The sequence below is a fragment of the Choloepus didactylus genome, chromosome 6 (genome assembly GCF_015220235.1).
Source record: "Choloepus didactylus isolate mChoDid1 chromosome 6, mChoDid1.pri, whole genome shotgun sequence".
NCBI lineage: Eukaryota > Metazoa > Chordata > Mammalia > Pilosa > Megalonychidae > Choloepus > Choloepus didactylus.
Window position 1 is genome coordinate 100,964,052 of NC_051312.1, and position 25,276 is coordinate 100,989,327.

General features: G+C 36.7%; 1 protein-coding gene across 12 annotated transcripts in view; it reads right to left on the minus strand.

Moving 5' to 3' along the window:
• SYTL2 (synaptotagmin like 2) overlaps positions 1-25,276 on the minus strand; it is a 119,466-nt gene that overhangs the window by 11,763 nt on the left and 82,427 nt on the right. For 4 of the 12 annotated variants that reach the window (XM_037840936.1, XM_037840938.1, XM_037840935.1 and 1 more), the window contains 10 exons: positions 24,492-24,606; positions 22,612-23,397; positions 16,693-19,440; positions 13,687-13,788; positions 11,642-11,695; positions 10,389-10,436; positions 7,281-7,375; positions 4,219-4,338; positions 2,706-2,875; positions 1,507-1,609 (listed from right to left, as the gene is read on the minus strand). In XM_037840936.1, the coding sequence (XP_037696864.1) occupies positions 1,507-1,609; positions 2,706-2,875; positions 4,219-4,338; positions 7,281-7,375; positions 10,389-10,436; positions 11,642-11,695; positions 13,687-13,788; positions 16,693-19,440; positions 22,612-23,397; positions 24,492-24,606 (4,341 nt within the window). The other 8 variants (XM_037840941.1, XM_037840942.1, XM_037840939.1 and 5 more) reach the window with 8 other exon arrangements.

Sequence of the window (25,276 nt, forward strand, 5' to 3'; positions counted from 1 at the left end):
TAAAATGTAGTCAATCCTTGATTATATATAATCATGGAAAGGATAATGCCACTTCTAATCTAAAAATAATCTCTATTTGGCTTTATGCTGTACTACTCCAATGTCCTTTTTGGTTGAGCAGACTTGCTTTTTGCTGAGTTTACCAGTTCAATTAGCTGGCTCTTCCTGAATATAGGGTTTTAGTAGCTGATTCAAAAATAGCTAGAGTCCTGGGGTACAACATAGTTAAACTGTGGTTAAAAACTTGCTACAAAAAATCCAAATGTGGCTAATTCACTCATGGATGACAGAGAGTTGATTTAACTGCATCTTTTCCCAAAGGATAACCAAATGCTTGGACAGAATTTTTAGAAAGAAGGAATAAACAATACTTCTTGTATTTTTAGTTAAAACTATTTGTTACTCATGACTAAGGCAGTATGATAGTTTGAGGGAGAATCAGAATATGGATATTTGAGCTAGGTATGCTCCCCATTCATCTGTCCATCTATCTATCCCTCCAGTAAACATTTTTTGAGTAACTATACCAGACTCTGTCCTAAGAGTCAGGGTTACAACAATGCTAGCTGATAGCCAATAGTTACTAAATGTTTAAAAGACGCTAATCAATTCACACAGATTAACTCTTTTAATTTTCACAACTACCTGGTGAGGGAAGGTGGGAGGGACTATTATTATCTCCTTTTTTTAAGATCTGAAAACTATCATTATACCATTTTGCAGATCTGATGTGCAAACAGATTAAGTCATTTGCCCAAAGTCTCACAGTTAATAAACAACACAGAGGTGGTTCCTGCCCTCAAGGAACTTACAATTTAGTGGGAAACAGGCAATTAAACCAGTACTTAAAGTGCTGAATGTTAACCATAGCCTATTGTGAAAGAAAGTTAATGAGGCAGCAAACTGCAGGAGAACTCAGGGGTTAAGGACAGCCTTTCACAGAAGAGGCATTTAAGGCTGTGTTTAAGAGGTATTTAGGGAAACCTGTGAAGAAGAATATTTCTTGTGACAGAACAGAAGGTCCCAACAGTGGGAGAAAATGTAGTTCCCCCAAAGAACTGAAAGGAAAACAGTGTGGCTGGAACACAGAGTATGAAAGGAAGAGATGAGGCTGGAGCTCAAGTAGCGAAGGGACTGGTGGGCATATTAAAGGCAACAGGAATCCTAAAATGTTTTAAGCAGAGGAATAACATTCAGAATTGTGTTTTTAGAAAACCATTCTGGTTGCAGTGTCCAATTTTACCAGCTCTGTGTCCTTGAGCAAGTTGGTTTATTTCCTTAAGCGTTTGCTTCATCTGTGAGATGTAGATGATAATACCCAGCTGGCAGGGTATTTATGGGGAGTAAATGAGATAACGTATACAACATGCATGGTATATCGCCTCAAGCAAAGCAGATTCTAGAAAATTTTTAGTCCTTTCCTTCTCTCTTGGTAATTACCAGAGATATGGCTATTTAAATGTATATGTCACCATTTATGATTTTCCTATAGAGAGAGACAGATACCCGAAGTATCTCATTATACACAGGATTCAACGTTTTCTTCACTACGAGTGTTTTCTTCTTGCCCATTTTGCCTTTGTCTGGTAACAAATAGGTCTTTACATATCTAAAAGGAGAAGTGAACAAGACAAGAGGGTCAGAGAAGATAAAAATGATGTTTCCACCGCTACTTTCAAAAATACATTGAAAACTGACATCAAAAAATAATTATTTCATGACACTGAGAAAAGCAGTAATAAATATTTCTACCAACATTTTTATACTTAAATATTTAAAGGTATTTGAGCAAAATTGATCATTTAATATTATTTTGGAGATTTTTAAAGGACATGTCCCAAATTCTTATTTTCCTTTGGTCTTATCTAACGTGGGGGAAAAAATAATAGACCTCTAACCTAGTGCTTAATTCTCTTTGTTTTCTATTGCCAGAAAGCTTTGATGCTTGCAGAATTTTTTTTAATGGCATTACTGTCTTTTGAAAAATAAAATCAAAACTACATTCAATATAAAATAATAAAAAATGTTGTGTCCGGTTATATTTATAATAAGAACAAAAGAAAAAAAAAATTGGGCTGATCCAGCAAAATAATTCAAAATCAGACTTCTAAGCAGGGATAAGTCAGGAATACAATTCAACTTTTGCAAATATACTGAAATGCAATCAAATCTGGGATTTGAAAGATGAATTTAGTAATTTTCCCTAAAGGTCTTCTGTCGGATATAATTTAAATATGGAAACTACCTCATTCTAGAATCTTAACTATTTCTACACTACTGAACATTATGAAGTGTGTGCCCCACATGACCCTACTTGTAGGTCAAGTTTAATCGTGTCATTGAAAGAAACATGGGTCCAATCCTTCATTCTTCATTCTGCCTTAGACTATCTGAATTCAGATTATTCGAATTAAGGCAAATAGGTCACTTGCTTTTTTGGGCCCTTGTTCCTTAAAATGAAGGAATTGGACAAGCTCCTTTACAGCTTGAAACATTCTGTTTCCCTGTGATTTTTAAAATTTAATAAGCTTGACACATAAATTTATAAAGAAAATAAAACAGCATTTCCCCTCCATTTTTCTTTCCAAATATTCCTTTTAACACAAACACACACATACTAACCCTCCCTTTCTTTCTTTCCCAATGTCTACAAGATTAACAGTTTGAGAACCAAGAGACAGTAGGTGACTCCAAAATGTACTTACGGATCCGAGCGCTGTTTTTTAACATCTGCTGCTGCTAAGTCCTTACACTGGGCCACAAAAACATGCAGCTCCTTCAATGACTCCACATAGTCAACTGCAAACTGAATATTTCCTTTAACTTCCAGATTGCCAAAGTCTCCACTATAAACACTCATCACACTGCCACTCACCTGAAAGCATCAGAAACACGCAGTGTTTGTCTATCTCATTCTTGAATCCAAACAAGGAACGTGGATATAATCCTTGCCTGCCATTTTTTTCTCTAGCTTGCATATAAAAGCAGTTAATTTAATACAGTATAAAGAAATATCAACCCAGACAACTTGATATAATGTACATAACTAGTGTTTTTAAAAATTGCCCCAAAAAGATCTAGGTGAAAAATGAAATGCAAAGTTATTTAGATGCCGGCTCATTTCAAAGCAGGGTGATTTTATGGTAGATGGCATTCAGAGTCCCATTTTTCCAGCATACATTGTATTCAAAATGTCAAAGAAAGAGGATGTGAGAAACCCCGGCATGCAAATCACAGTGACATATGGCTCTATTGAATTTCCAAGGCACTAAGAAGGAATTTTACTATGTTACCCATCTACTGAATCTATGAAAATGCTAACTGAGCCATGTGCCTTTAGAGGTCAGGAAGGGTAGAAAATGGATGATTGATTAAGGGAGTTTAAAGCCTTCTGAAAGGCATACATTAGATTGTTATTAGCAGAAACTCAATTTAAACAGATTCCAAAACAAAAAAAGTTCAATAAATGTAGGTAGGGCGAGTAAGACTTTAAGCACAGCTTTATCATTTGCTTAGCATACCTGGTGAGATAGAAGTATGTGTGTGTATATCAGAGAAATATCTGGATAAGTTTATGTGGATTATTTGCATATATGTATTTCTATATACATACTACATGCATATATAACTACTTCACTTTATGCAAGAAGGCCTATGTAAGTCAAATTTTCTCAAATCAAATCTGAGCAACTATATTTAGGAAGATTTCCTTTTCCTTTCTTCCCTATTCTAAATCCTTCTATAAGGCAAAGCATCCCCTCCCCTGTTTTTTTATATGAATCAGTATTTTTGTTCATCAGGATTGCTAAAAGAGATGTACATTTCAATACTTGTATACGATATATGAAAACATGTCTCATATTACTAGTCTATTATAGTTACCCCATTTGTTGCACAAAAAACTTTAGTGGTTCAGCTGCACTAAACTAGTAAAGTATTGGCAATTTAGGTTTATATTTGAAGAAGTTACAGTAAAAAAATAAAACCACATTTATTTATAATGGATACAACCCCCTTTATACTTAAAAAAAAAAAAGGAATTAAATTTAAAAAAGGAAGATTTAGCTAGCCAGAAGCTTATTGTGGATTAGAAAAGATGCTCATGCCCTCGGAATCTGAGAAATACAACAGAAGGCTGTTTTACGATGAGCAGGAGCATTTGCAGAGCAAGGTTCATGGAAGCAGAGAGAGATCAACACAGAGCCTTTGTTTACATACAGAAGACAAGGATGTCATGCCAGAGGAGCTGCTAAGATTGGTTAAAGAGCTTGGGCTCTTCTTGTGTCTGCTGAGCTGGTAACTGCTTTCTGATGTTGTGTCTGTTTCTCTGCCATCGCTCTATAAAACATCATATAATACACATATAAATTTAGAATGAGTCAAGGTCAGAATCTCTGTTAAGGCAAAGATGATATCTCGTTATCACATTGATCTATGACATTTCTGAGGTCAATGAGCACCAGTGCTAATTGCCAGGGAATGGGATTCAGGATGGGATGGGTGGTCTTCCTTGGACCTTACTGAAGGAGGAGGGGAATGGTTAGCTACCAAAATAACAATTTAGTTTTTTTAATTCAAGGTGACTCCAAGGTGCTACAGAAGACAGCTCTACTGTGAGCTTTCTTGTCATTTCCTTAATATTATATCTTTACGCTGCTTGGAGAACTTTGCTGATAAATATATGAGAAATTAACTTTCTCCAGACAATAAAAGTTTTAAGATTTACTGTCAAAATATGTCATGCTTAATTCCTTTCGTTATTAATATTGCCTTAAACTTTCCTAAAAACCGAATCTTTTATTTGAGATACAATTAAACTAGAAAAAGATCTTAGTCTGATCTATTTCAACTAGAGATTATGTTTATTGTTTTTAATTTTAAATCACCTCTTAGGCATTTCCATAGTGCTATAGTGCTTACCTTTTTGAGAAGTATATTAAATAATTACACATTCTACCCACATTAGGTTTTAACACATTTCAAAAAAAAAAAAAAAAAAAAAAAAGCAATATTTAATTTTAAATATGTCCCAGGAAATATCTACCAGGGACAAGAAAGGAAAGTGGCAATAACAAATTTCATTACATTTAGACCTAAGGTTTATAGGATAGTAGCTTAAAAGAGTCATAATTCAGAATGAACTCCTTTTGGTATTGGAGAGTTTATGGGGCACTTTAGTGGCTCCTGTGATCAGGGGAATACCTTTATGGAAGAGTAGTTAGTTCATGCCAAATATTCCAGGGCCATGCAATTATGCATGAGTATAATAAATGCCAATTCCAATGCAGATTAAGAAAGGGGTTAAAGAAAAACAAAATTAATCACTTACATGGATGAGAAAAGAATCCTCCCTCAAGGATTAAAAAAATCCATATTCATTTTTCTCTCTCTCTGTTGTCACACTCTCTCCCCACATGCTCATAGTTCATTTCCCTCTATTATAGCACGTACTACATTCTACCTAGGAGATCAGACGCATTATGAACTACTAGAAGCACGAGACCCTGTCTTGCAGCTCTAGAATGGTGCTTTTCACATAGATGGCACTTAACAAATGTGACTAATGCTAAGCCTCAAATGGACAGTGCACAAAGGAGCAAGATCTGATTTCATCTTCACTTCCTTTAACATCCAGTTCAACCCTATGTACTTTGAAAGGGAAAATGTTATGGCTCAATTCTGGCAGCTCTGATGCACAAATCCAAACAATGAGGATTTCCTTTTGTGAGGCAGCAGGTTAAAACTGAAGGGAGACCCCCAAAACAAAAACAAACAAAAATCAGGAACTGGTATCATTTCCCTCTCAAATTATTACATGGCTCATTCAGGTGACACCCAAGTCCTACTGTACTGGAAGATAAAATGTGATTTACAAAGATATAAAACCACAGGAACTCCATGAGGTGCCTACCACTGAGTTCCAGCTAAGGAGTTCCAATGGATGAGTGATTCTTTCCAAAGGGAACTATAATGTGGGCTCTTAAGCATATGCAAGGGCTGAATTTTTGCAGATACAGTTCACCTAAGGTCCAAGAGTAGACAGAAGGGTATAATTTATTTGGTGTCCAGAGGGAGGAGGGTATAATTTATGTTTTCCATAGCCTTTCTCACATTCCAGCTACTTAGAGAATGCTAGAGGATGAAGCCTTTTATTTCACTTTCAGAAATCGGACCCAAACTGCAAATAGAAACAGCTCACATTCAGTGGGTACTCACTATGTGTCAGACACTATGCTATGCATTTTTCCTGCATTATCCCACTAATTGCTCACAAACTTATGTGGTAGTTACTAGGAAACGAGACACAGAGAGGTTAAGAAACTTGTCCATGATCACACTGCAAACAAGTTCCACAGCCAGGACTCGGAATGTTTGACCAAAGCTCAGGCTTCTCACTACCTGACTGCAAGAACATGGGAGCGTAAGTCAAAGAACCTGAGTTACAGTCCTAGATCTACTTTTTAGTAGCTGTTAGATTTGGGGAAAAGTTGTGCAATCTCTCTGAGGTTTTTTCCTCTTTTATGAGACGGAAAAAATATTATCTTCCATGTTTGGTTAGGCTATCAGATTGGATACCTGCATGAGTATTAAGTATCTGATATATACTAGGTAATCTATAAATAACGGTGGCTAAGTCACGTTTCTACTAGAGACAGTACTGTATAGCGGTTAACAGCATAGGCTTTGCAGTCAGATCTGAGCTCTAGTCCTGGTTCAACCCCTTTCTAGCTGAGCGAGGTTATTTCACCTCTCTGAGCCTCAGTTTCCTCATCTGTATTTAGAGATAATGATGGTACCTACCTTCCAAGGTTGTTAAAACAGATAAAATTTGTCAAGTGCCTGGCACCTAGTAGATACACCTCAAAGTTTGCTATGTCATTGTTACTTCCATTATTTTAACAAATGCTTTCAAGTAGTCATGCTACCTAAATGAAGCATTCACAAATCAACTCTACTCTGATCCACAAGGGAACAGTTATTCATGCCAACATATTTCTGCCTGGATTCTTATTTTGTACCCACTTTGAAACAAAAGTCACATTCCCAAATCTATGCAATTGGATTTCACTGACCAAAAAGAGTTATTGTTTGAGTCAAATGAAATAAGCCTTGCCCTGTTCCAGGATCAACAACACTACTTGTATTGACTTGGAAGGCAAGGGTCAGTCCTGCTGACCTCTTCGGTCTCTGTCACAGTGGAATATAAACACACCAACCCTGGCATAGCAAATCCACCTATCTGGTTCCATTTGTTCTGAAGGTACAAAAGACAAACTTGCCTCATCTTGAAGAAACGCTGGAACAGACTTGCTCATCCTTCTGAGTTTGTCAGGGTGGGAAAACTGATTATCAGGTTGTGAAGGCACTGTGGAAACTAAACAGCAGCATTTCCATTTCAAAATTATTCTTACAATTGTCAAACAACATTAGGCATACATTAAAAACACTTTTCTTTCATCTATGAATAGAGATGTTTTTGTAAAAAGGTCAAAGTCACAGTAGTTCAAATGCTCAGGGTTATGAGGTAAGCAACATGCAGTTTTCATAAATTAGCAAGGAGTTGAACCAAATACAAAATTTTAAAAACTCTTAGTTTGTACTGGACTGCTGGTGGACTTGAATAAAAGCATTTTGTCAATGTGAATTGGTTTTAACATTTTTCCACAACAGAACTTTGAACCACAGCATCCAAACTGTCCTTTATTGGTTCATCTCCTTGAGATACAGTGTATTTCAAACATGCTACAGGCAGAAACACTACTTCATCTGGACAGTAATGATCTTTTTACACAACACAAAAATAAAAGTGCCCTGGCTACTGTGTTGCTTTATTTACTTCATGGGGATTAGTTTTCTGATAGTGTTTCTTTCAGAATTTATGAGTATAATACCAAAATTAATTATTTTTTTAGGTAGAAATTATTTAGATACCTGTCAACTAAAAAAATAATCAATAGAGATATCCCAAGGCCAACTTTAAATGGTTCAAGTTAGGATACTTTAAGAATTTAATATGAAAATGTGGCATATGGATTCTTTCTGATTAGTAGGTATATATGCAGAAAGCACAAAAAGATGATGAATTCTACTCCTAATTTGCATATCTCTAGTTAGAAAACAGTTTTCTTCTTTAAGAATTACAATGTCTAAGCTTTTCTAATCGTGAACCATAGCTTTTATACTAAAATGAATGTGTCAAAATCTATTAAGGTACTTAAAACAGTTCCTGGCATATAAGTATGTTAAACATAAATATTACCTGATACAGAATCTTTAAATTATCTGTTGAACATGATACAAATATGTTAACTTGGCTTTATCTTTTAAAGGAATACTAGCAAAATATACAAAAGTCAAATTATATTTCTATATAAAAATAAAAAGGCTCAAATTGAGCATATCATCAGCTAAATTCATCTTTAGTTAAAATAGATCAAATGAAGGAAAAATTGAAAATTGATCTACACTCATTAAATATATGCTTGCTCACATGGTAGTTCTCGCCTAGCCTTAGGCTCACAAAGGTGAAATGTACATCAAAATACATTTATGGTGTTTCATTGGAACAATACCTGCTTTAATCACTTCCCCTTAAACAAGAACGTGTGTGTGTGTTTGTGTGTGTTGGGGGGATTTTACTCTTTACTGGCAACAGTATAAGATTAGGCCTCATGAGGTGAGAATATGGCTCAATGAGCATGCAAAAACGTTTTATTGTAACAGTTCTCCCTATTATTTCCAATTTATACCGTTGGTTGACAGAATCTGAGCCAGATTCAATTATACCAACTACTCAGATGTAGTTAATTTTACATTTATGGGCTTTACTTATTTATGTTTGGATCATGTATTTGATTTTGTCTATGGTAAGAATCCACTCCTCACCTAGAGAGAAGAAATAATCTCAGCCCAGGCACTAAGGGTCATTTTGGAAAATATCATAAAATAGGGAAAAATTAATTCACCCAGAGTTCAGCACACAATTAGCCTATTAGCCTTGACCAATAACCAGGCCAATTAGGAAGTCAGGAGTGAAGACACAGAAATATAGGAATATGTATCTATAAATGTTTTTTCACCCCTCAGCTAACTATATGTATCTATAAATGTTTTGTTTTCAACCCCTAGGTTGAACAAAACAGCAAGATAAAATAAGATGCCCAACCTTAAGCATCTGCCAGTTAAAGAGCAACTGGAAAAGTCTCTTTACCCAAAACCCTGTATGGGCAGAAGTCGTGTCTACTCGGCAGCAGCCAGAGAGAGTGGGAACACATACCCGCAAGGGCGAGAGCCTGGAATGTCTTCTTTCCTAGGCAGCTCTTAGGTATTTCTCAAGTAATGTGCTGAAGATCAGCACCTCACTTCTGGCTGGAGGACTTCATGAGCAAAGTTTCAGATTTCCGACTAAATGTCCCTGACTTCTCACATCAGCACTTTGCATTTCTATCTAATGGTTCCTTCATTTAGCTGCTCTTCTGATTAAGGACTATCAGCTCATCCAAAGACTGTCAGGAAATTGTTATTAAAAATACTGTGGACTCCTGAGAGCAGGCATGTTTATCGTTATCTGCCTACCTCCACTGCCTATGCTTATGAAACTTGCCTGAAACTGAGGAGCCAAGAAGGCACACAGGCTTGGCTTTGCTAGGCGTTACAAACACTTTTTTCATGTACTATCTGTCCTTAAGACAGTAGTCACAGCTAAGTAAAGTAATCTTAAGATTGAACAGAAAAGGGCAAAGATCTTGGTCTGGTGGTGGAATAACAGTTGAAGAAAATTAGCCACTACTTGTATACGCTTATTTTTTTAGATTCAGTCCAGTTTGAACCTCAGAGTTTAAATCCTGTACACAATAAACTTTGCTCATATAGATGTGTAAAGAGGAATATACAACCATACTACATACTACTAATTGTCAAAGTACAATCCTTTCTTAGGGCCAAATAAGTATTTGTCTACAATGATTTGCAAAGACAAAGGCTACAAGAGATCCAGTACTCAAGACCATACTGCAACATAAAATTTAAGTGAAATTAGAAGGTACCAACTTGATTAAGTCTCTCTCCTCAAAGTGTAGAGAGACTTGACAAAAGCAGCATAATGCTCATACATGTGTATGAACTGTGTGCGTGTACATATATAAAAAATAGTTAATATATTACTTTTCCCCAGTGGAACCACAAATTAATATCTTTCAACATAGCAACAGAGAATAACAAAGTGTTTTTAATAAAGCCCTTGTCAGAATGAAATAGTTTTGTAAGTTGCAGGAGTTTAGTACCAATAGTAAATGCTACATTAGTAATGGGGTTAGTTATTTCAGTATATTTAACACCACATAGAGTGGCAAAGTATAGTAATTTGTGAGAAAAATCCTGCTACTCACTTCTTGGTATGCATTCATTTGTATCTGGTTCCTGATCTGCTTTTTGATCTACTCAGAAGAGCAACATTGAGAATAAATACCATTTCAACAGAAGGATTATAGAGACATGAAAGTAAAACTCAAATGTTAGCTTCACAACTAAGACTAAAGAATACGTCTGATATAATTTTAGCTTGTTTTTATCCATTTCCTAATATGACTCTTCATGAACCTCTTTAAGGTCCTCTATTCAACTAAAAGTCCAAGATCCACAACAGGAGATGCTTCATGTTGTTACTTCACTTTCCTAAACTACAGCTGGAAATGGGAAAGAGAACTGGACTAGGAGCAAGGGAATCAAGATTCTAGGGAGCCAGTCCTCCCACTAATTGACTAGCTACAAGATCTTAAGACAAGGCACCTGATAGTTTTGAGCTTTCCTTATCTGTAAAAAGAAGATAACAATCCCTGCTCTACATACCTCAATGAGGTTGTTATAAATATGAGAAAGACAAAACTAATACATTAAAGTAAGGAATTGATTAATGACCTTTGAGGAGCTCTGTTAATGCATTTTATATTGGAAAGCTCATCATACACATTTTTTATGATCATGGTGGAGACAGTTTAGTAACAAAAAAATTCCAGCATACAAATTATAAATGATATATTTCCATAAATGTTTAACTACAAAAATCAGACCCATTTCCATCCCCACCCCTCCAAGTAATACCTGATCCATTAACAAGCATCAAGATCTTCTGGCTCTTTAAAATTCAGAATCAAATAATATCATCCTCAGTCTATATTTAGTATTTATTACGAGTGGAGGCAAGACCCTTTCCCTTGAATTTAAGACTTCATCAGTTGCTCCCAAAGAGATATAAATCCTGAGACTTGAGGATCAAATATAGGAACAACCTAACCCAGGAACCTACTGTACTCTCCGGTCTTCACAAGGAGTTCTGCAAGTCAGAGTAGCAAAAATCAGCTCATACCCATAGAAATACAATTTCCTATTCAAAGAAATCCTCACTTGCCAACGGTCTCTGATGAGATCCTCACAGAAGTTATCATCAGCAGAAGTCTTATAAATATAAAAAGTTAATATTAAATGCATCAAGTCAGAACCTTTTTAGAATAATTTAGGCAACATTCACCACCTAGTGGCAAATGACATTCTTCTGTTTATCCAACAGCTGTGCCCTGTGGCTGTCCAAACCACTCCAGACCCTTATATGCAGACAGACATGCAAATACATAAAGATATTTACCATCTTCAGCACTATGTATTAATTCTTCTGGCAGATTATCTACTTTTGCTTGATCTGTTCAGGAGAAATTAACAAATGGTTAACACAACTGACCCTTGGAGAGAAAGAACAAATGAGACTGTCCCTGGAAGCCCCCGGAGATGGAAGCAGTTAGTCAAGATGCAGTGAGGGGTGCAACCAAGATGTCTTCCCCCAAATACTTTCTCTTTAGATTAGCTACTTGAGCCAGAGCCATAGCGGGAGCTCCCATTTCAGCCACGATGCAGCTTACATCAGCACACTGCTGCACACTGACTCCCAAGGGTTAGAGAGTTAGCTCAGAGCAAGCAAATCGGCTGGCAGCAGGAAAAAGCGCAGGGCTGCAACAGCCTCTCCAGTCTTTCAGAAAGGGTAAAATGCTAGCCATGACTAACACCTTCCCAAAGCCACGGTCTATTAACAAATATTTGTGTGCATGCATCATCATTTGCATATGCCTCTGGGAGGCTTGGTTGGGAAGTCAACTGAAGAGATGTAACTGGGGACCAGCTGCTAAGTGGAACCTTGGCAGGCTAGTGTGAGAGTGGGTATCGGTATTTGGAATAGAGCGTGCAGGGATACCCGTCAGCTGATGGTGATTCTTTTTTAACCCTACACATTCCTGAGTACTTTAAAGCTTTACCATGGAAATAGTCCCATGCCTCACAGGCAAGAGGTTTGCTAAATTGGACAATTGTTACTGGGGCTTTTTTCACAGGGCCCATTACCAATATAAGAAAGAAGAATCAGGGCTGTCCAACAAAGGATTGAACTCGCCTTCTCTGGAAGCATTCAGAGAAGATGTGGGGGCGGCCACCTGTTGGGGAGGCTTTAGAGGGAATTCCTGCATGGGGGAGGAGGGAGGTTGGAATGGGTGACCTTCCAGGTCCCTTCCAACCCTAAGATTCCAAGATCCTTGGGAGGGTTAGGACTGCATTCCAAATCTGGAATACTTTCTTCAGAGCCCTGGAAATCTCTGAATTGAAAGTATTGTTTGGTGAAGTAGCTTTTTCTTTCTTATTTTCCTTTTTAAACTGTGACTTTTAGTCTCAGTTGCAGATGCATAAAAACACAGTATAAAGAAGACAATGGTCAATTATCAATCACAACGGTCAGCAGTGGTTAACTTTCACTTGATACAGTTTCTCATGACTGTCTGTAATCACAGGGGTGCAGCTAAGCTAAAAAACAGTAACAACAAAGCCACTAGAAGTCATGATTTCTAAGTCCATTTGCCTGACACTCAAGTACCTATATACATTATGCTTTTGTTAGTATTCAAGAAATCCATCACCAATTAAAGCAGCACTCAGTGGGGAACAGTGTGCCTCTAGTGCTGCCCATCAAGTAGTCTTTGGGCTTCTAGTTCCAGTATTCAAAAGAAATGCATGAATAGAAAAGAGGAGAAAAGAAAGCCCTTGAAGCCAGGGACTAATTCATCTCCATATCAAACAAGATTTATCTGACATCCAACACTGTCATATATAACATGATCATTTTATAAATGCTCTTGATAATAGTCTGATGATATTGAATCCCAGTTCTGCTGTGTGACACTAAGCAGGTTACTTTACTTCTCTGAATTTCATTTTCCTCATCTGTAAAATAGGGATAACAATTCATACCTCAAAGGGTTGCTCATGAAGGTTAAATGAGATAATGCATGGTAAAACATTTAGCCAAATACATGGCACATAGTGCTCAATAAATGTTAGCTATCATTACTAGTATAAGTGCTATCACAATCCTTTAAAATTCACTATACTTGAGTAAACACTCAAATTGAGATTCTTTGATTCAAGGAAACCTAAGTGTTCTAGTAACCAAACCTTATCCATTATTTTGAAAAGCAAAGTTCCAGCCACTTTAGGGTAAGCCTCTGCAGCTCACTTGGGTTATTCTCATCTGTTAGCTTCCCTGCTTTAGGGGTTTCAGTGCACAACAGCATGCAGTGAGGCCACAGAAGGGCATGTAAGCATTTTTAAGCTTAGGTGAGGCATGAATGGTGGGGCAAACTTTAGTCTCACTTGATGAATCTGATGAAATATCTTCTAGACTTTTGGAAGGCATTTTCCTAGCAGCAATCTTTTCCAAAGTTTTCAAAACAGGCCTGGGTTCTTCTTCTGAACCTGTTACAAGACAAAATCGATGAACACTGCACAATACAAAAACAAAAACAAAAAAAATCCAACAGACCTCTTAACCAATGGACATTGAAATGTTACGTTGAAAGGAGACATTATGTCATAAGTGTTTCTCACTCTAAAAAGAGCTTACTTAACAAAAGAAAATAAAATTTCTCCACTATTAATATATCCTTTTTAAGAAAAAAAAAGAGGGTCATTTTCCTGGTCAAGAACTATTTGCAAACTTAGAATCAAATAGAAATAAGATTACCACATTAATAGAAATGTGATCTTTTAGATGTCTACACCCTATTTTAGGCACATGATTTATACTACCAGTCTTTGACTCTTCCCACTTAACACTACCTTCTGGAGACAGTCAGGAAATGATTTGGGGGGCATTAAAAAATTAGCTGAAAAACATGGAAGATAGGATTCAGGTGTTTAACATCTGGGTACAACTGAGGACAGTGGTTCCCCAGGTAAATGGATATAGGCTTTCTGGGTAAAATTTCCAAAGAAATGTTGGGAAATGATATGGGGTAATCGACTTTTTATTTTACTAAAGCCTTTAAACTTTATCATCTACTAATGCCTTTATTTTGTAAAGGAAAAGACATTTTAGAACCAAAACAAGAATAAAGGCATAATCTCAGAATAAGAACAGTCCTTTAAATTAAGTAGATATAATGTTTAAAAATTCTCCAGACAGTTCTTAATTTTCCCATTTTGACAGTGGAAAGTCCATCAGGGAAAAGACTTGGTCTGAGTATTGTCATTTATTACTATTGTATTCTCAGTGCCTAGAACAGTGGCTGGCAATAGGCAAAACATTTGTTGAGTCAATGAATGATTTAATTAATGTATCAATGAATTTGAGAACGTCTATACAATTATTTCCTGAAATGCATCCCTATTATGACCCATGTTAATAGATATCCCATAGCAAATGGATTTTAAGGCTAAAATGCCCAATGTTGATGAGAATAGCAAACAGACAAGCCCTATATTTTACAGCCAGGCTGGAATCAGCACCCGCAAGTCCTCTTAGATGAACGTGGTAATCAAGTGAGATCTCCATCAACTTGGCCAAAGTTGTAGCCAAAGAATGGAGCAAGTCAGGTAATGCCCTTAGGTGAGATCATGTGAAGTCATCTGACCAAAGTCATACATACAAGAAGGGTAAGATTCCACAGATAACCAAGATTATGTAATTACTGAAAACGAGAGGAAAAGAATGGCAACAAAAACACCACAGCACAAGGTATTTGATGGGAAGAAAGTTCCAGCCCTGTACTTTGTCCCTGATAGTTAGCCACAACTGTGGTGAAATATTGCCCCCAAAAGGGAAATTTGTGCCTGTCTGTGGTACTTTCTTGCCACATAAACTATTGGAGAGTTCTGTGTGGATTGCCAATTAAGGAAGAAATTCTAATAATTTCCAGGAGGAAAATTAGTTCGAATGTTTTAAAAGTGCTTTCTAAACCAAAAAGGTTCTTTAAAAAATATTTTGAAACCTAAAAATTCTATTGGTAGCTTAATGAAAAGATCAGACTCTAAAATTCAGCCTGTGGTAAAGCTGTCTCTATGTAACTCTTTGATAAATGAATATAAACTGAAATGTAGTTTTTTATTAAGGAACACTCAGGAGAACTGAAATGTCTCAAATAATTTAGTACCATTAGGGAGTGTCAAAATAATCCTAATTAAACATCAAAGCATCATTTATATCAGAATTTCATATAGCAGACTCATTAACCAATGGATTAAAAATTTTAAAATGCTCACTGGAGCTATTTTTCCAGCTTTCTGCATTAGAACCAATGTTTCTATCTGAAAAATCAGAGTCAGAGAAAACTTCTTTTTCTTCCTCTTTCTCTTGTCTCTTATATGGTGATACCAGAATCAATTCAACTTTACTTGTTTTTGTAGGGTTTTCTTTGTTCATTAGGAGAGGAATGGATTTCCTATTTCTGGGTGCTCTAATTGCTTCAGGACCCTCTTTGAAGTCAGGCTTCTGTAAAACCCTTTCTCTACCTGCAACCTCACTTTCACTGTCCCTGTCCTCTGGGGTTTTTATAGTTTCAGTGGTTCCTATTTCATGGTTCACATAAAGTTGTGGGGTTCCAGGGATCTCTATCCCACTTTTGGAACCACAGAGATCTACCGATAAGTCAGTCACAACTTTATCTCCTCCCAACACTTCATCACATTGGTTGGCTTGAAGTTTCAAAACATTACTCTTAAACTTCATTTCAGAGGCCTCTAATGCTGCCTGGTAAAAATGGGACTCTGTTCCCAGGGACCTGGCCTTTTCTGACTGTGAGGACCCCTTGTCAGGAGTGCCGTCCTTCACTGACACCTGGGGCTGATAAGGAGGAGCTTCAGCTGTTTCCTTAAGGAGTTTCTCTAAACCAGTATCAAAAGCACTGTCTGTTATTGATGGAGCCTCAGACTTTTCTATTGTTTCTTTTATTTCCTCAGTATGGAATTCAGGAGCAGCTTGCCTGGGCTCCTCAGGACTACCTATTAACTTTGATGGAGAAAGAAGCCCTGTATCATTTTCATATTTTGAGGGTATGGTTTCAATAGTCTCCTTCAGTAGTTTTTCTAAGCCAGGACTGAATTTGAGGAGCTGTGATTTGGGTTGAATAATCATTTCCCTCACAGTTTCTGCTACTTCCTGAGGTAGCTCTTTGCCATATTGGGCAACAGTAGAACCAAATGAGCTAAGGGTGTGTTCTGATGGAGACATTTGGGCAGCTCTATATGCAGGTGCTATGTAAGATCCAATTTCATGGGTTTTATTAGAAACTACACTGAAGGAATAAAAATCCTTTCTGTCTGGAACTATGGTGTCCATTGTAGCCAAAGATAGGATAACTCCCAGAGAATTTTGGAGGCTACCTGCTGCTTGTACTCCTTCCGGAAATTCTGCTTTCACCTCTCCAGGAACTACTTCCCCCTCAGCTGAATAACTCAACAGAGCTTCTCTAAGTAGCTTCTGTAATGCAGTATTTATATCATTCAATGCAGTTTTAGGTGGAAGAATGACTTTTTCTACAGTCTCTGAGATCTCTTTTTGAGAAGTTTCTCTTTGAGCATCCCAGGAAGAAGGCAAATCTTGGGGAGAGTTGGCCTCACCCCCCAAATAACTCTTTTTGTGAAGATGGGGAGGTTGCTCCAATGGGTGAGAAGCTTCTGCAATCATCTGAAGCAAGTTCTCTGTGTTTAGCTGGCACTCACCACTTTCAACTTTCTGGGGGACAGCTGTATTTCCCAAAGTTTCTTCTCTCTCTGGAAAAAGAGCTGTTATTTCTCTCTGATGAGCTAAAGTGCCGTGACTCTGTTCCATCCCTTTTTCAAAAAACCTACTCTGTGCAGTTTGAGAGTTGGTTCTAGTGGTAACAGGTTCCAAACTGGTTTGCAAGGGAGAAGGTGAAATTCCAGTTGCTTCCTTCAGGAGTTTGTCCAGACTAGCAGTCAAAGTGTTATGCTCCACCTTTGGAGGAGCTACTGTTTTCTCTATATGCTCATTAATGATTTCCTTAGGTTGTTTGGCTTCTTCCTCAGCATCGGCAAGATCTATCTTTTGAGGCCATGTCCTATTTTCAGAAACACCTAGTTCAAGCATTTGTTCTACATGAACTTTTCCACCAGAAGGTTGAATTACTGGTGATGAAGTCTCTGAAAGCAGCTTCTGTAAGCTGTCATTAAAAGTGTCTTTGTAGTCTTTAGACAAAACACTTGTTTTCACTATGGATTCCTCAATCTCTTGGTCTAAGTAATCATTTTCTTCCTTGAATACTGGAGTAATAAACCATTCCATATTGTTTTCAATGTTTTTCTTTGATGACTCATTTCCTGGCAACTGATGAATGGACTTTCTGGGTGGTCTCCATGGAAACGTGGTTTCATCTGACAGCACCTGAGGTATGCACGTTGAATTTAATTTTCCCATTTCCTGTCTTTCCAGACCTTTCTTTTGGCTTGGAAGCACCTCTTCTTCATGAGTATTTTCCCCTGGTGATTTAATGTCACTGAATTCCTTGTGTTTCTGACTATTAAAAGTCATAGAATTTTTATGACTTGGTGTGGTAATAGTCTTCTCAACATTAGCTTTACCATTTGAATTAGTTCCTAAGTCCCAAAAGTTTCTCAAATTCTCAAACTGGGACTGATTAAAGGCCTGTTCAGTATTGGTTTCATCCATTCTTTTTTTTAGGGACAAGACCTTAAAGTTGGGGTGTGGTTCACCAATTTGAGAGAGATCTTTCTCCAAAGGAGTATGCACTTCATTCCTACCAGTTGAGGTTTGTTGCAGTGCTGGTAAAGTAATGTCTCTTCCAGAATGCAGACTGTCTGCTGCTGGAAATATCTTCTTAGGCTCATTTATCTTACTCTGAAACAGATACACCTTACCTGATTTGTCAGCTGAGGGATAGTCTTTGGATGGAACTGATACTTGGAGCCTGGTCTCTTTAGGTTTATTTGAGGAATATAAACTGGAGGTAGGGGCTGCTTGACCATCCTCATCTAGGACCACTTGTTTGGCAGTGACTTGATTATATTCACTCTGTGACTTCACCAGCTGATGTGTTTCAGCAGAAGGTTGTCCCTGGCTGCATGAAGATGTGGGATCTTTATGAGTCAACTTAGCAGCAGCTTTCACTCCTTCCCAAAAGGATATTCTGTCACTCACTCTTTTATATTTCTCTTGTTGCATTTGGTTCTTGGGAAGTTCACTAGCTTCTTTTTGTAGTTGGACCTCAGCTTTCTTCCAAGGAGATCCATAGTTAGCAGTCTCAGATGGTGACTCAATATTCTCTGACTCCAAGGAAGTTTTCAGGATGTAGGTGTCTCCTCCTTTGCTCTTTCTCTCTGCTTTCATGTTGTCTTTCAAACTTTGTTCTTTGACAATTGTTGAAGAGTCAAAATTCACTTCTGAGTTTCCTTTATTTTTTCCACAAATGTGAAACTTGGGCCCTTCTATACCCAAACTGCCAACATCCTTAATGTTATACGGCACTTGGTATTCTGCATCTGATCCTTTGAGAACACTATAGGAACTGTCGCTCGTTGGGGAAAATACCCCATTTCCTTCCACTGTGCTTTTTGAACCTAGGCTATAGTCCATGTTTTTATTTCCTTGACTTGGACTGCAGCTTTCAAATGGTTGCAATATGCCTGGGTCTTCCTTTGGGGAGACTTGTTGAGATAAATTCACAGATTTGGATTTGATCTTCATATCGTTATCTTGGTAATTTCTGGAAGGCAGCAGATTTCCCTCTACTTGGCATGTTGAATCAGACGTCATAGGCTTCAATTCAACTTGGGTAGCATATAGGGCCTTTGAGCCATTTTCTTTTAGACTGGTGTGATCTGTCACCATGGCAATAGCCATCTGTGATTTCGAGTCTGTTTTTTCTTTGGACTCTATTCCTTGGAGATGTTTGAGGGATGTCTTGTCATCTGAACCAGAGCTTCGGTTAAACCAGTCTAGGACTTTAGATATGGAATCATCATTTGTCTTCATTATCTCAGTGGCATGTGGACCAGAGCGTGAGGAAGTCTCAGCTTTTAGAGCCATGAGAAGAGGGGGCTTACCTTGCTGATGGTCTCTAGAACTGTCACCTGGTACCTGAGATGGTTCATCTGCAATATAGAAATGTTTTTCTAAATAAGAAAAGAGAATGCTTAAAGAATTATTGCTCATTTGCTTAAATTATCTTTAAAAAGTACACTATGCATATGCCCTTTCCATATCACTAATTTTATATCACTATTTCTCAGGGGTCATAATTTAAGTCACCCTAATTAAGGTATTCTATCAAAGATGCCCTGTAAGAGTAAAGAAGGGTAAATGTAGAGCCCTGGAAATATGGGATGTTGCATAAATGGGAAATTTTAAAGTTCCTGGCTTATTTTAAAGATTCATGTGAATGCTGCATTCTACTCCACATTACATCTTAAAATATTAACTTTCTCCTACCACATAACATCTTAAAATATTAACTTTCTCCTACTCTCAAATTTTTGAGTAAAACTGACACTCCAAGATCAACAAAGTTGATCCCATGTCTTCACCAATCCCCTCACATACTGTCTTAAACCTCAGAGGAGGTTTACATCCAAACTTGAGAAGCACAGACTTAGGTGATTTCAGGAGGTGGTAAAGCAACTTTTAAGGAAGACTAAACAAGGAACTCTTCGCCAGAAAATGTGAAGGTACAATTCAAATACTTGCATTATGGGACATTATTTTTGTTATACTGAATCAGAATCTCGGAAGATGGAGCCTAGAAATCTGTACTAAAAATTATCCTGGTGATTGTTTTGCACACTACAGTTTGAGAACCTTGATACTCATTAGGCTCCTCCATCATTCTCCACTTCCTTTCTCCTATTCTTATGGTAGAAGTTGTTTTTATGAGTCAAATTCAAACTAAAATGCAAATTGATGGAGAATGAGATTGTTACCTGTTCCCTGTTGACATTCAATGTCTAGGTTAAAGAAATATAAGTTCCTTCTAAGCTATTAAGAAATCATAGAGAGTCCTTTCTGAGCTTTAATCACAGGGCACAAGGAACACCATCACTTTAGATGAGGGAACTCAGAGGCATTCCTTCTCTTTAGTAACTCACGTGTTTCAGCATCTCTTCCTCTTCCTAATAAATGCTAAGCTATGCAGTACATGTATAGGATGTTCCTGAAAATTGTGTGAACTGAACTTTTATGAAGTCAGTCACATTTCAAATGAACTAGAGGATATATCAATTAATGAAATCCTATCTTTAACTTTAATGATCAACTCTGGTTAAACGTGAGAACAACAAAGACTCATGGTACTCGGCACACAGTATAAATTGGTTTCTTTTCTTAACTACACATCGTACTATTAAATATATACCAATAATTGTGAGGCCCTTTGAGGAATCTTTAAGAATCCTATATTAGTCTATTCACAAAAGACTATTTAATGACAATGAAAAAATGTTTGTGATTTTGTGTTAGAGAAAAAAGAAGTGTTGGCAATTTAAAGATTATATCTATGCCTAAAACTTATTGGAAGGCTCTACAAAATATTAGCCATAGTTGATCCTGGGTGATGACATCACAGATGATTTTTATTTTGTGTGCATTTTTTCTTTTCAAATGTTTTACAATTGAAGTGTTTTGTATTTAAAATAAGAATACAATTATTCTAAAAATTTAATGCCAGGTAATGTTTCGTTTCCTCTGAGGAACTCTTTTGTTTTGGTTTTTCCAGCCTGACAATAAGTATGATAATCGGCTGTTCTGAAGCTCGAAGCTGAAGTCAAAGCTTATGATTTTCATACTGAAAGCTTAACCATTTTTGTGTCCTTACCTTCTACTTATGTTCCATTATTTAATTGTACATATTTTTGTGGCAAGCAGGTGGAAAAGTAGGATATAAATTAGTGGCAAAACTTTGTTTAAAATGGGTTTAGCTGATGATGCCTTCCTCCCAGAATTTAATAGTCCATTGTGATTTAAAATTCAGAAAGCACAAATACAAAGTTAATACAAAACAACAAAGATCGTTTTAGGGAAAGCAACTGCAGCTTTGAAAACAAGAAAAGATTACCAATTTTTTTCTACTGATTATAAGGGGAAATATTATCAAAGAAAAATATTTTATCTTTGATGGTTACATTTCAGTAACCATCATCCAATTACTTGCCAATATTTACTCAAATTTTAGTATGATTTCCTTTATTTCTTGAAGATTAAACTGCTATTGTTTTCTATTTTTTAAATGTTCTGTTGTGTTCAAACAATTTAAAATGTTCAGAGGTGGAGGGGAAAGTGCTTGGCTCTTTAAGAAATGGATAGACCTGAACAAGTATGAAATTGTTCATCATTTCAAGCAAAAGTGACTCAGCTTTAACCTAAGACTGAGAAGGGGAGGAGGAGAAAGGAAGCAATTGAGTTAGAAATTTGATTGTTGCTTTTATAAATTTTCCTTACCATAAGAAATTATCATAAGGTTGGATGCAGACTTATTGAAGATGGGAGAGAATACACAGCATGATTTTTTCCCTAGTTTCTGTTGTTAAAACTTAAGAATTAAGAAATAATTGTAGGGGTATGGGAAAGTAGTTTGAGGCATCCACTGAGAGTTGTAAGATCTTCAAGAGAAGGGTAATTAACAGGAAAAAGCAGTACTCTCCTTATTTGCTCTCAATTTCTACCAGATGAAGGAGAAAGCTCCTTTAGAGCTTTTAAACTCTAAGAACAAAAGGCCGGGGAGTGGGTGGTGGTGGTGGAGGGTGGTCTAGGCAACCAAAAGTCTGAGGCTTTTTCAGAGTAAGTACTTACACTCTAAGTTTTCCTTCCTTTGAGGCTAAGAAAGTGAAGGTTCTTCTGAGATTAAAAGGGAAACCAATTTTTGGTTAATGGTATTTGAAAAATTTGCATTAGGTGAGTAATAATATATTCTATATGAAGGTATTAGTATTTAATTCTTAATCTTTATACACACTTTGGTTTAACAATGTAATCTGTTTGGCAAAATAATTTATCCAGTTACTGTGTTTTTTTGTTTGTTTGTTTGTTTGTTTGTTTGTTTGTTTTAAGGTAAAGCATAATGGACCAGAAACTGCTATCCTGGTTCTTTTAACTATTAGTGACTGAGGAAAACCTCCAAACACATTAAGAAATATAAGCATTCCCCAGTGGCATCTGTCTGAATTCAAACTTGAATATCTAGGTGGCAAATATGGGTTTCCTCAGGTCTGGTTGGGTAGGGCCATTCCAAGCCCAGTGGGTCAGTTTTTACAACCTGATAACAACTCTCTTACCAGCAGGACTTCTGCACAATTCTGATAATTTAGCTTCCTGTTCATTAATGGTGAGTGAATTCTCAATGGATTGTGGTCTTGTGGTTAAAACTTCTGAGTGAGAATGGGGCCCACTAATTGGAAAAGAATCAGAAGTCGTTGGTTGATGTGTTTCATTTTTTGATGCACTTGGGCTTGAGGCTGACTGATGAAGAAAGGGCAAAGACTTTCCGTACGGAAAAGGTGCAGGATCATTCCGAAACTCATCAATATCCTCTGCATCTTTTGTTACATTCTTCAACCTGTCAGGTTCTAAAACACTAAATTCTCCTACTTCCTGGCCATGGATTAGCCCAGGACTCTGTGGAAGTTCATCCTTCACTGCAGAAAATCTCACATGTTTGAATGGCTCTAGGGAGTTTGGGCATGAGTCATCTTCTAAAGAATGCTCCTTCTCGGAAATTCTCTCATGGATGATTAGACCAGGTGACACAATTTTGCTTTTGGATTCAAAGTTCTGATTGAGACGAATAGTTTCTGAGTCTGTACTACTGGAACTGGAGTTACGCTTCAGGATCCCTCTTGGAGCCCCTCTTGCACTCAGTGAGTCTGTCCATTGTCTGGGGAAAGACTGGTTATCACTTTGCTTTAAATTGGTTGATTTATAGATCATTTTCCTGGCTTTGGGGATCGGAGGCTTGATTTGGGACTCATTCACAGGGACTTGAAAAGTTTGCTTTGGTTGCTCTAAATTTTGGCTTGAAATATCCAGTATAGATGATTTTTCCTTTGACTCTGACAATTCACCTGAAAATTAAAACACATTAGGGTGATATATCAAATGGAGAGCAACTTTCTAATGTAAAATATCTATCATAAACTTAACTTACATTTAGTAAAATATTAAGATATTAAAGACAATAACGTGTAGTATAAGTGAAACCTTAATATCAAGAGCTTTTAAAAATCTACACATGGACTTCATTGCTCTGTATACTTAAGATTATCGTGCTTTTCATATTTTGTGGTAGCTTATACTCAAAGTTAAAAAAAAAGAATACGAAAATTTATTAAAGGAGAGTTAAGAAAAAAAAACAGAAGCCACTTAAAATATTCATATGTAGTAAAGAGAACTCATTTTTTTACAAAGAAAATCTCAAAACTTGAAGGTTTGTCAGAAAGATAAAAAAAACAGGTAACATGTTCCAGTGATTATTTTTCCTAAAAATATTTTATATTATATAAAGTGCCCAACGGAGAGGGAAAAATATAGTTACATTAAAATAGGCTAACTGAAAACCCTAACTCCACTGTTCGATTGTTAATTTTCTACCCCTTGGACTATCTTTAATACTTGTGGAATCTTAATTACCTAGTATTTCCTCTTAATGGGTTGTAAGGGTGGTAAAATTGACTAATATTCCTTAAGAGGCAGACAAATCAATTAAGGCACAAACCTGGTCAAATGTTCCTGGAGGACTGGGCTGATTATTACAGATTAGGAGATCAAAACATTGTCAATTGACCTTTTCTCCTTGGGGCAAATCCTTTCAATTTTAAACACAGAGCCATGTCTGCACATGATAGGCATTTAATAAATACTGTTAAATGAATGATAGAATGTCCGTGGTCAAAAATTTCCCATTTCACTGATGGGGAACACAAGGCATGGAGGTCACATAACAAGTGGCAACTCTAAGACTGGAATGCATGAATTCCAGTTTCTAAAATTTCTGCTTCTTCTCCCTCAGACAGGAAACCAATACGCATAGTAGAATAAGAAAACTATCAGGACTTTTCACTTTCTCTTGGAATTTTTTTAGTGAAAGGAACTCTGAGAATTTCCCTTAAGCCATAGATAACAAAGATAAAAATATCTAGTCCATAAAAATAATATTTACCCTCTTTTGAAGTCTGAAATAAACCAGCCCTTCCATTTTTTGACTGTTCATTTTTGGTTTGTAGAGATAAGTGATCTTCTGGCAACTTGGAATTATTAAATGGATTCTTCCTTTGCTGGGGAAAAATATTGTTTATTAAACTCACTTTAAATGTCATAACAGTAACTCAGTGTTAGCAAATGCTTACTATCTCCAATATTTGATAGTTTTATCCAGTAAACTATTATCTAATATGTTTGGAAAATGGTTGTCCTGATTAATCTAGTCAGCACAGAATTACTATAAATGCAATACAAGGAAGTAAAATTGCACAAAATACACTCAACTCCAGAGTCCTACAGGGTATATCAGAAACAGACATTCAAATACAAACTCCACATTTTATAGAAGATAGAACTTGAAGTCAGATATAATAAATAGTAGTCAAAGTCAGGAAAAAACATGGACTCTAATCAGGTCAGATTCCCACCAGTATGCTTTCTACCACACCAGACTCTCACTGTACTAGACTAAAGCTATTAAATAGAATTGGAAGTGACCTTTTCTGTAAGAACTTAGAAGATACTTATCAAGATAATTTGAAGTGCTTATAGTTGTTATAATGATCATCAATTCTAATGACAGAAAGGTATCAGCAAATGAAGAGTTTTCATCAATGTATGACTGAATATCAATGCTTACCATCTATAGTTTCATAAATTGGCAATTCCCTCTCACAAGCAGACCTCTAAGAGAGATTCAGGAAGCTATGAGTGGGAATAAGGACTGATATGAACTAACATGCC